Genomic DNA, 11,543 nt, shown 5'->3' on the forward strand with positions numbered 1-11,543 from the left:
ATCCACAAGACCTGCACGTGTCTCCAAATACCCACTATATACAGCTGCTCCTTAGGGGCCCCAAGTCCACAGAGCCCATATTCACAGACCATACAAACAGTCACCACGTAACAGGTCAGATCCTTCACATAGCAGGATCAGTATTAGCTCACATCTGCTCCAGTCACATCCAGATCGGATCTCATTTTTCCCGTACTTACTAATGACCCCTGTGGTCCAAACCAACAACGCCATTACAAGAGACAGACAAGGGGAGACCTCAGAAACCCAACTTTATTGTAAAAATGCAGATATATATATATTTATAAAACATCTCTGTGGACGTGCGCCCTTACAAAAACTAAACCAGAGAAGGCACAATGAGAACTCTGAACAGGACGCACACAGGCGACTCTGCGCCCCTCGCCAAAATGCATCTTCTTTCACGGGAAACAGGCCGGACGGGTGCACGCAGGTTACAAGGGTGTGCAGGCAGGCGGAAGGGAAGGAGGGCAATGTGTGAAATGTCAGGACATACCGCGCGCTTAATAATAGGTTTCTCTTTCCACCCAGCCTAGAAAACAAGAGAAACCAAATCAGCAACTGCAACAGTGTAGACACAACCGGAAGGCATTGAACGCTGTGACAACACCACACTCACCGCCAGGATTGCGTCTGATGATCAGTTTTCGGATTTCATCGTATATGAAGATGAGCAGAGAGTATGGGAAGGCACAGAACCACCATGTTGGCCTGAAATACACAAGAAGTGATTAGACATTGCCCCTAGTACACAAGCGAGCTGATCAGACCAATAGCCGACACTTACTTCAGTGGGTACATGCGGAGCGCCACATCCATGCCCGGGCAGTATGACAGGAAGGCGGCCAGTGCAGTCTCCTCAAACAGGCCAAAGATCAGGATCTTGTTCCTATAACAGGACAGCACTGTTACATCCCTACAGCTCAGCAGCAGCACTCCCCCATACCGACAAACACACCCCAACCTTCTGATAATACAACTTTGGTTGCCACTCACTTCATGCCCTGCTGGAACACAGAATTCCTCCTGGTCTTACAGATGATCAGATCAGCCCATTGCACAATGACAATGCTGACGAAGAAGGAGGTGTGACAGGTGAACTCTACGATCTTCCTCTGCTCGTAGGTCTGTCAGGAGACAAAAGTGTGAGGATCCTGGGGTATGGTGCCTAACACACCTACTTCAAGGAACAGAGAAGTATACTCACCCACTGCTGCCCGTAGCTGTCCTCCACATCATTTAACCAGCGGTCATCCCAGTTCACCCTGATGCCGAGCAGCGTACTTGGCAGAAAACCATTCTCCGCCAAGATTACAAAGTAAGTGAAGAACCCACCAAGGGCCTGGATCATACCTGTGAGAAGATGAAGGAGATGAGAGCTGGAAGAGAAACCAAAGACCAGAACACCAGACCAGACATGCAGGACACGCACCGATCTGCCCGTACGCCATACTGATGAGACGTTCATTCACCAGCTTGTCTGTCTTGGGGTTTCTGGGCTGACGCTTCATGATGTCGCTTTCTGCTTGTTCATAGGCCAGGGAGATGGCAGGGACCTAACGAAATAAGGTGATCAGTGACCCTGGAACTTCTACATCACCACCCCAACATGGAGAGTGATGGCTACATACCATGTCAGTGCCCAGATCAATACAGAGGATGGTGACTGTGCCCAGGGGCAGGGGGATGTTGGCAATGATGAAGATGAGGAAAGGAGTAATCTCAGGGATGTTACTGGTCAGGGTGTAGGCAATAGATTTCTTCAGGTTATCGAAAATCAGACGTCCTGGAAGAGAAGGGAAAGGTAAGAGGAAGGCAAGAGGAAAAAGGGGGCAAGAAGGAGGGTTCACGGTCACGATGGAGCACTTACCTTCCTCCACACCAGTCACAATAGAAGCAAAGTTGTCGTCCAGCAGAATCATATCTGCAGCCTGTTTGGAGACATCAGAGCCCGCAATACCCATAGCAATTCCAATGTCGGCCTTTTTCAGAGCGGGGGAGTCGTTCACACCATCACCAGTCACGGCCACAATGGCTCCCTGCAGGACAACCATATTCAGGATTAGCCACTGTCACCTCCTATCCGGGTCTGTATGAACGACCAGATTATTCATTTATGTACCTGTCTCTGACAACCCTCCACAATGATAAGCTTCTGCTGAGGGGAGGTTCTGGCAAATACAATTTCTGTGTGGTGTCGGAGGATGTCATCAATCTGTTCCGCGGACATGTCCTTCAGGTCTGAGCCGTGGATCACACATGCTTTAGCATCCCTGAGGGAAAGACAGGAAGCAATGAGTCCCCAGTGTGGACAAAAGAGGGGTCAGGACAATGTAAGCAAGCCTGCCTCACCACATACCTGGGGTTCACTTGGTTTACTGGGATGTTGAGGCGGGCTGCAATGTCTTCTACGGTCTCGTTGCCCTCAGAGATGATACCTACTCCCTTGGCGATAGCCTTGGCAGTGATGGGGTGGTCACCGGTGACCATGATAACCTGTAAGACACAGAAACATGGATGTTAAACCAACACAAAGGGCATCACATGTCTACAGCAGCATCAGCACAAAATAAGGTCACCCCACCTTGATTCCGGCACTTCTGCATTTGCCGACTGCATCAGGCACAGCAGCACGGGGAGGGTCAATCATGGAGATCAGGCCAACAAAGCACAGGCCCTCTGTGGGGAAATTCACTTCTTCTGTATCAAAGTTGAAGCCTTCAGGGAACTGATCGTCATTGAGGACCAAGTGGCAGAAACCTGCGGAGAGAAGGTATCAGATAAGATGGCTGCTGGCAGATAACAGGACAGGAGGGGGGGGCTGGAGAAGATGATTGGAGTCTCACCCAGGACTCGCTCCCCAAGGCCTCCGAGCTCCAGGTAAGCATTCTGGAAAGCATCCTTCAGCTCCTCATCCAGGGGTTGCTCCTTGCCTTGTAGCAGGATGGTAGAGCAACGGTCCAGGATCCTTTCAGGGGCACCCTTCATAACCAGGAGGTATCGGGACTCTGAGGAGTTGGCATTCTTGTGTATGGACAACTGTGGACAGAGAGAATGGGGTAAGAGTCTCCCTCCTCTGAATATACCTATAGAGGTCAGCCCCTCTATACAGATTAAGCCCTACAGTCAAGCGTGGCCACTGAAGACACAAATCACCAGCTCCTACTGGACAGGATAAGCCTCGAGGAATGTCCAAACCAGAGCCTTAAATCCACAGCAAGCAGCTTATTACTGAGAGCGCAGGAGAAAGCGGCCTAATGAGATTAAGACACCCTGCTGGCAAGTGTAAAACGCACCACACGGCCAGGGGTCTACAGGACTGCATCGCCACCCAGGCAGCCTAAATACACAGTGTGGTGCCTCAGAAGCCCGGAGTAATCCATACAGAGTGCAGGGCCCCAGAGTAATCCATACAAAGGTAAATTCATCCTGCTGGTTCTGTCATTCACATACAGGAATCAGTAGATTATTGTTGGTCAGTGGTGCAGGATCGCTGACCACGTGAGCGGACTGCAAGTGCTCTTCACATGTGCGGGGAGGCAGTGTACGAGCTCAGCTATGCCGACATTACAGCCTCAGCTCCACTTAAGATTACAGATTATTTTAAGCAGACTTGACAGACGCAGTCCGACCCCCTCCTGCCCTCACTGGCCTTTATCAGACTCCACAGCAACATTCATCACATCTGAGGCCTACAGCAAAGCAGCAACACCTCCTGACACTACCAACTAGATCGCATACACCATACCTAAAGACTATAGAGCATTGCCTGACACTACATACAGATTAAAGAATATCTTCCCCAGGGCTCACCTGGTATTTGTTGGTGGAGTTGAAGGGGATCTCTGCCACTTTATGGTTCTTTTCTCTCATGTCCCTGACAGATCCACAGCAGAGCTCAATACACTTCAGCAGAGCAGACTCAGAGGCATCTCCGGCCACATCCCTCTACACAACAGAAGGCAAGAGTAAGGTGCTGCAAAGTCAAAAAACCTACAGAACAACAGGCCAGGAACCAGAGGAACTCACCTTCAGAATAGGAGTGTTCTCCTGACCTGCCTGGAACACTGCACGGTTACAGAGACCAGCAATACGAGCCAAGGCTGTCCAGGTGGGGGAACTCTTATCAAAGGAGGCACCTGTGGGGAAAAACAGAAGGATGAGACCCCCCTTCCAACACCCATAGACCCCAGGATCCCCATCCCTTAGAGAGAATCGTACCGCTCTGATTCTCTGTGGTGTCTGCTTCATGAATCTGGTTGTCAAACCACATGTGTGCTACGGTCATGCGGTTCTGAGTCAGGGTTCCGGTCTTGTCAGAGCAGATGGTCGAGGTAGAGCCAAGGGTTTCCACTGCTTCCAAATTCTTCACCAAGCAGTTTTTACGAGCCATCCTCTTGGCGGTGAGTGTAAGGCACACCTATGGGACAGAATCACTGTAAGATATGCTGAGAGGGCATCACAGTAACCCCCTAGCCCAGGCTACTTACAGTGACTGTAGCCAGGAGACCTTCAGGCACGTTGGCGACAATGATACCGATGAGGAAGATGACGGCTTCAAGCCAAGTGTACTGCAAGATGAGTGACAGGATAAAGAAAGAGACACCCAGGAAGACTGCCACACCGGTGATGATATGGATGAAGTGCTCAATCTCAATGGCAATGGGGGTACGGCCGCCTTCAAGACCAGAAGCCAAGGTTGCAATACGTCCCATAACAGTGCGGTCACCGGTGTTGATGACGATACCACGAGCTGTTCCTGTTGAGAGGGCAATGAAGTGTCACACCAGACTCTTAGAATCTCCCAGACTGCAACTGACAAGTCCCAGCAGACACTTACCTTCCACACAGTTGGTGGAGAAGAAGGCGATATTACGGGTCTCCAGAGGGTTCTCATTGGTGAAGTCTGGAGATCTGGTCTGGGGCTCAGACTCACCAGTCAGGGAAGAGTTGTCCACCTAGTGGGATTGAACAAAGCGTGTGAATAGGTTGACACAAGTGCTGAACCAGCTATGGGGTTTGTATGCGGCTCCCCTCACCTTACAGCCATGGGCAGAAATGATTCGGAGATCGGCTGGGATCCGGTCACCACCCTTGACTTCTACAAGATCTCCCAGGACAACCTCTTCTGCATTGATACTAAGCTTTTCGCCATTACGGATGACCAGGGCTTGCTGCAGGAGAACATAGACAGGGCTGTATAATAAACAACTACAAGATAAGACGCGTCACCTGTGCACAGTCTGCTAAGGGACGCACCTGAGGCACCATGTTCTTAAAGGACTCCATGATCTTTGAGCTCTTTGCTTCTTGGTAGTAGGAGAAGCAGCCAGTGATGATGACGACAGCGGACAGGACAACACCGAGGTAGAGCTGAGGAGGGGAGAAGACCACATGTCACACAGAGAACAGAGCACCATGGACGTGTATCTTAGGGTGGTGGTGCTGCTGCTACTCACATTATCGTTCTGTGGTTCCTCCTCTGTTGCAGCCTGAATACCATATGCCAGAAAGCAGAGAATGGCCCCGATCCACAGCAGCATAGAGAAGCCTCCAAACAGCTGGCGACAGAACTTCACCCATTCTGGGGTGGTGGGAGGTGGGGTCAGGGCATTAGGACCATCTCGTGCCAGGATTTCGGCTGCCCGGGCTGTGGTATGCCCCTGTAAGAAGAACATGTGTGTTATATGACTAGATAAAGCGATGACAACTGTATAGCCATCACAGTGACAGCAGCCATCTTACCCGGGTCAGATCGGTTCCATACTTGCGATGCAGCTCATCTAGGGTCATCTTATGGTCATCCTGTATAAAGAGGAGAGCAGTTGAGCGGCAGCATGGAGGGATAAGAGCCATACAAGGGTAACAAGATCTACCATCTAACCACCATGGTGTCTTCTCTTACCAGTGCCACTTCCTTCTTGAGCTCATCCATATCCTTATCCTTTTCCTTCCCTTTGCCCTTCTTCTTGCCGCCATGTTCAGAAGTGGCTGCGGGCTCATACTTATCACGTCCGGCCTGCGGAGAAACAAGATATGTAAGAGGACCGCAGGATATGCAGCTACTGGTACTCATCAGATTATACACAACGAGGGTGCCAACATTGAGGATTACAGCTGGCAGGGTCCACCAGTCCCCAGACATATGAGTCGTCCTGCCGCACTGCTATGGGTCACCTCGCCTGGCGCTGCCCATTAACAAGGTGACAAGTGACAGCAGAGCAGAGCGCCAGCCAGCAGCAACACTATCCAGCATCATAGCCGCTGCCAGCTCCGCACCAGTTTCTATAGCAACTCCCTGGCAGTCACTCAGGACCCTCCATTATGTGCGGAATGTGCAGTGAGCAGGCCAACACTTCACAGCCAGCCAGCGCAGGGTTAATGCTGCACAACATCCCCCTCCCCCATCACGTGCTGCAGAAACAATGTGCCATAGATAAAATACCATTGAGAAACCGGACCTGGGGGGGGGTTAGACAGCTGATCCGGGGGAGACAGGCTGCAGCAGCTACCTAGTCAGCAGAGCAGCCTCACAGAGTTGGCGGTGTATGAGTCATGCAGCCATGTGAGCACTGACAGGGTTAATGTCCTGCCCCTACCCCCAGCCTTGCACAATGCTGCAGTCACACAGTACAGGGAGGGCAGTTTTTCCGTAATCTGCAGCCACTGTTTCCATGACTCTGCTCCTACCAGGGCTCCCCAGCGAAGACACGGCATGGAGACTCCGCGGGCTAAGGAGTGCAGTAACCCTTTCTCTGACAGCACCCAGTACAGTCCCTGGGCATGTACTGGAACGGTGACGACTGTTGGTAATACCAATCCAGTACATCTCGGCAAGCTATAGGGGAGTCATTACAGCTACAGGGCCGGCGCTGCCAGGACTTTGGGTGGTTTCAGCCCAGAAAGTTACAGTTAACAGATTGTCATCTCCGGGGCTCAAGACGAGTCGAGGGTGGTGAAGACGACCAGACAATGGTCAAGGTGATGGCATACACACATGGCAGGTTTTTCTCTAAAACTTCTATGACCTCGCCATTCACATGTACGGAATAGATTTTATTTACTTGTAGAAGCAAATCCCCAACCTGTGAACAAACCCTTATACTATGGTGGCCATGACACCTGAGGAGTGCACCTTGAGAACAGCACACGCCTTCCGTCAGTCTTCAGACTCCGCCCATTATAAACTTAATAACTTAATCATTACAGGAATACGACTCTCAGACAATGCCCTGAGGTGCTGACTCCAACAACGACCTTGTCCAAGGTCACAGGTAGGACGGCACACCCCACATGCCACCAAAAATATGATGAGAAGATGGTGCCAGCCCTGAGGCAGGCAAGTCTCATCACGATGTACAACCCAAGTGTGGTAATCTCACGGGACATGTACCTGCACATCACCCAGCGAAGAACGGGAGGGGAGCCCATGGACATGCACACGAGGGGTTACCAGATCTACCTGCACATTACCCAGCACAAAGATGCCCATGTACTGACTCACCACCTTGCACAGGGGGTCATGTACCTGCACATTATCCAGCAGAAAATGGCAGAGGAGCCCATGTACCTGCACATGACAGGATAGGTATGGGAGGTACCTGTACATGATGGGGGAGGTGAGGAGGACATGTGACCATCAATGGTGCATAGAGTCTTGTAATCTGATCATCTTCCCAGTGTCATAAGAACAAAATACTTGATGGAAACAAACTCCACTATAGACAAAAGTTAGGCCCTGTGCCTGTAGACGCCCCAGGTGAGGTGCCCCCTGTAGCGACCACCATGTTTGTCACCCCCCTTTTCCTGTCAGGCTGGTTTTACACGGCCGTAATGCAAGGCCACAAATGGTCCGCAACTGAGGGTTTTCAATTGCGGACCATTTGCGGACACATTATATTCAATGTGGCCTCTTACACCACCGGATTTTATCCGTGGTGTGGCCGCGCCGTAACCGTGGTCCGCAACTTATAGAACATGTCCGTAATGGCCGTGAAATGCGGTACTGCACGGACTCACCCAACGAACTCTATGGGTGAGTGCGGCAGTTTACGGGCATCTGCGGTGTCTATGTTGCTGATCAACAACTTGCGGACCGTAAAATCATTACAGACGTCTAAGACCAGCCTTAGTCTATTCACACCCCAGCAGTACAGTGTGCCCAGTTGTGCATTGGTGGAGGACGCAGCACTGGACATCACTGCCATTCAGGGCGGATAAGGGGGTACTTCAGAGCTTTTCTCTCCAGAGGACGCCTCCAGTCATAAGAACAAGCACATCCTGAAGCCAGAGGTGAGGTGGCTGCCAGGCCTGAAACACCCTCAGGGCACAGGAGCAATGCCAGGCGCACACACCCTGGGAACAGAACATACCTACGGGAATATTTCACAACCTCAGACATTAACCCTTTATTGTGTACCAGTACTGCTGATGTTTGGGCCGTCAACACCCCCGTAGGTGACAAGAAGCACTTTACTGAAACAAAAATATACACAAAAAGTTATGTGCCAGCTGCAAATATCTGCACCAGCTCTGCAGTGCCCATCCCACACAGCAGCTGTACAGTACAGGATGGGCTGGAGCCATAGAGGGCCCATAAAATTCTTCTCTACAACCAGGGGGCACAGTGGGCTTACAGGTGGGAATAAGAAAGGGGGCACAACAGGAAAACAGACAGCAATACAGTAGGAACAAAGCAGGCAGAATACAGCAGGAACAGGAAAAATTACAAGAGGGTGTAAAATACAAAGGCCTCAAAAAGAAGAGGGGGCACAAAAGCATGGAATCGGACAGACAAGACAACAGGGGGCCAAATGAGCAGGCACTCAGGGCGGCATTGGAGAGAGGGAATGGGGCCTGGGACCAGGAGACAGGAATTTGCAGGAGATCCTGGTGCCCACTCAGGGGTCACTCCTTTTAACTATGTGAGGCCCTTACACATTGGCACAGAGCCCTCCACCGCTGCAGGATCAACTGCAGTACAACCTGTTGATACCCCAGGAGGCCCCTCTACTAAGTAACATGGCAAAGACACAACAAGGTCAAGTAGCCCTGTATTCATGGGCCATCCAGGAGAAGACCACCTACCCCAGGGAATGACGAGCACAAGTGTGTGTGTGTAGACCCCACCTCCCCTGAGCTAAACATAGAAACTCCCCAACCCCCCAGTATGCAGGTAACACTAATGTAAAGGCCTTAACCCGTTCTGAACAGGATTCTCCCGCAAGACTGGCCTGCCTGCATCACACACGGTAAATAAGTATGTGCCCCCCACTGAGCACGCCAGAAGCACACACCACTGTATGCTACAGCCGCAGGGACACGTGGCCCCAACAGCTGCCAGTGTCAGGGGCCAGCCGAGGTGCCAACACTAATTTACAAGTGAAAGCAGTAGAGTGAGTGGCACACGCTCCGTCCCTGGCATCACTGCCGCATCCTCAGAGCCCAGACGTCAGCCCACCCCCCCTTCACAATGCAGACTCTTCCTGCCACCGGAGGCCACTATGCCAACGCTTATCCCATTCACTGCCAAGATGACAGCAATGGAGAGGACCCAACAACTCTACCCAGAGCTATAAGAGGAGCCAATAACGGGAGGGGGCACCGCATCAATACAGACAGATGGGAAAACCAACCCAAAGTGAGCCAATACCTGCCAAGCACCATAAATTCCACAAGACTTCACCAATCCTGCACCAGTTACCCCAACACCTACTGCCCCACTACAGGCAGCCTGCCCCGTGCCTTCTGCCCCCACTACAGCCAGCCTGCCCCGTGCCTTCTGCCCCCACTACAGCCAGCCTGCCCCGTGCCTTCTGCCCCCACTACAGCCAGCCTGCCCCGTGCCTTCTGCCCCCACTACAGGCAGCTTGCCCCGTGCCTACTGCCCCCACTACAGACGACCTGCCCCGTGCTTTCTGCCCCCACTACAGACGGCCTGCCCCGTGCCTACTGCCCCCACTACAGACGGCCTGCCCCGTGCCTACTGCCCCCACTACAGACGGCCTGCCCCGTGCCTACTGCCCCCACTACAGACGGCCTGCCCCGTGCCTACTGCCCCCACTACAGACGGCCTGCCCCGTGCCTACTGCCCCCACTACAGACGGCCTGCCCCGTGCCTACTGCCCCCACTACAAGCGGCCTGCCCCGTGCCTACTGCCCCCACTACAGGCGGCCTGCCCCGTGCCTACTGCCCCCACTACAGGCGGCCTGCCCCGTGCCTACTGCCCCCACTACAGGCGGCCTGCCCCGTGCCTACTGCCCCCACTACAGGCGGCCTGCCCCGTGCCTACTGCCCCCACTACAGGCGGCCTGCCCCGTGCCTACTGCCCCCACTACAGGCGGCCTGCCCCGTGCCTACTGCCCCCACTACAGGCGGCCTGCCCCGTGCCTACTGCCCCCACTACAGGCGGCCTGCCCCGTGCCTACTGCCCCCACTACAAGCGGCCTGCCCCGTGCCTACTGCCCCCCACTACAGACGGCCTGCCCCGTGCCTACTGCCCCCACTACAAGCGGCCTGCCCCGTGCCTACTGCCCCCCACTACAGACGGCCTGCCCCGTGCCTTCTGTCACCCTGTCCCATTCCCTCTGTCTAGTCCTTTCCCTATTGCCCCTCTAAAGTCACCATGTCCGGTCCCTATTGCCCCATTATTATATCACCAACTGGTCTTACCCCGTATCCCATGCTGTCGGCTCTTTTGGTTTCCTCCTCTCCCGGGACCGCGCTCTACCTCAGCCTGACTGAGAAAGCAATGCGCTGCCCCCCGGCACTTTATACACACCCAGCAACGACGTCATTGTCACCGCGGCGACAGGCCCCGCCTCTACCCGAGAGCGCGCGGAGGGAGGCGCAAGGAAAAGTGCGCGACACCAAGACAGTGAGGAAAGGAGGGTAAAAGTCCCGTATACAGAGGGGTATATATACTATATACAGGAGGTGAGGTATATATACTATATACAGGAGGTGAGGTATATATACTATATACAGGAGGTGAGGTATACAGAGGGGTATATATACTATATACAGGAGGTGAGGTATATATACTATATACAGGAGGTGAGGTATACAGAGGGGTATATATACTATATACAGGAGGTGAGGTATATATACTATATACAGGAGGTGAGGTATATATACTATATACAGGAGGTGAGGTATACAGAGGGGTATATATACTATATACAGGAGGTGAGGTATATATACTATATACAGGAGGTGAGGTATACAGAGGGGTATATATACTATATACAGGAGGTGAGGTATATATACTATATACAGGAGGTGAGGTATACAGAGGGGTATATATACTATATACAGGAGGTGAGGTATATATACTATATACAGGAGGTGAGGTATACAGAGGGGGATATATACTATATACAGGAGGTGAGGTATATATACTATATACAGGAGGTGAGGTATACAGAGGGGTATATATACTATATACAGGAGGTGAGGTATATATACTATATACAGGAGGTGAGGTATACAGAGTGGTATATATACTATATACAGGAGGTGA

General features: G+C 52.2%; 1 protein-coding gene across 1 annotated transcript; it reads right to left on the reverse strand.

Moving 5' to 3' along the window:
• Nucleotides 1–255: 255 nt before the first annotated feature.
• Nucleotides 256–10,804, reverse strand: LOC142194315 (sodium/potassium-transporting ATPase subunit alpha-1). The gene is made up of 23 exons (XM_075263366.1): nucleotides 10,694–10,804; nucleotides 5,927–6,040; nucleotides 5,767–5,826; nucleotides 5,481–5,684; nucleotides 5,281–5,394; nucleotides 5,061–5,195; nucleotides 4,862–4,979; nucleotides 4,512–4,780; nucleotides 4,243–4,441; nucleotides 4,051–4,160; nucleotides 3,835–3,969; nucleotides 2,868–3,060; nucleotides 2,606–2,781; nucleotides 2,381–2,517; nucleotides 2,144–2,294; nucleotides 1,892–2,060; nucleotides 1,653–1,807; nucleotides 1,454–1,577; nucleotides 1,229–1,374; nucleotides 1,018–1,148; nucleotides 809–910; nucleotides 641–732; nucleotides 256–553 (listed from the first exon to the last, which is right to left on the reverse strand). The coding sequence occupies exons 1-23, from the start codon at nucleotides 10,703–10,705 to the stop codon at nucleotides 525–527; spliced, it is 3,075 nt and encodes a 1,024-aa protein (XP_075119467.1). The 5' UTR covers nucleotides 10,706–10,804; the 3' UTR covers nucleotides 256–524.
• Nucleotides 10,805–11,543: the final 739 nt, after the last annotated feature.

This window comes from Leptodactylus fuscus, chromosome 2 (genome assembly GCF_031893055.1).
Source record: "Leptodactylus fuscus isolate aLepFus1 chromosome 2, aLepFus1.hap2, whole genome shotgun sequence".
In the NCBI taxonomy this organism is placed as follows: domain Eukaryota; kingdom Metazoa; phylum Chordata; class Amphibia; order Anura; family Leptodactylidae; genus Leptodactylus; species Leptodactylus fuscus.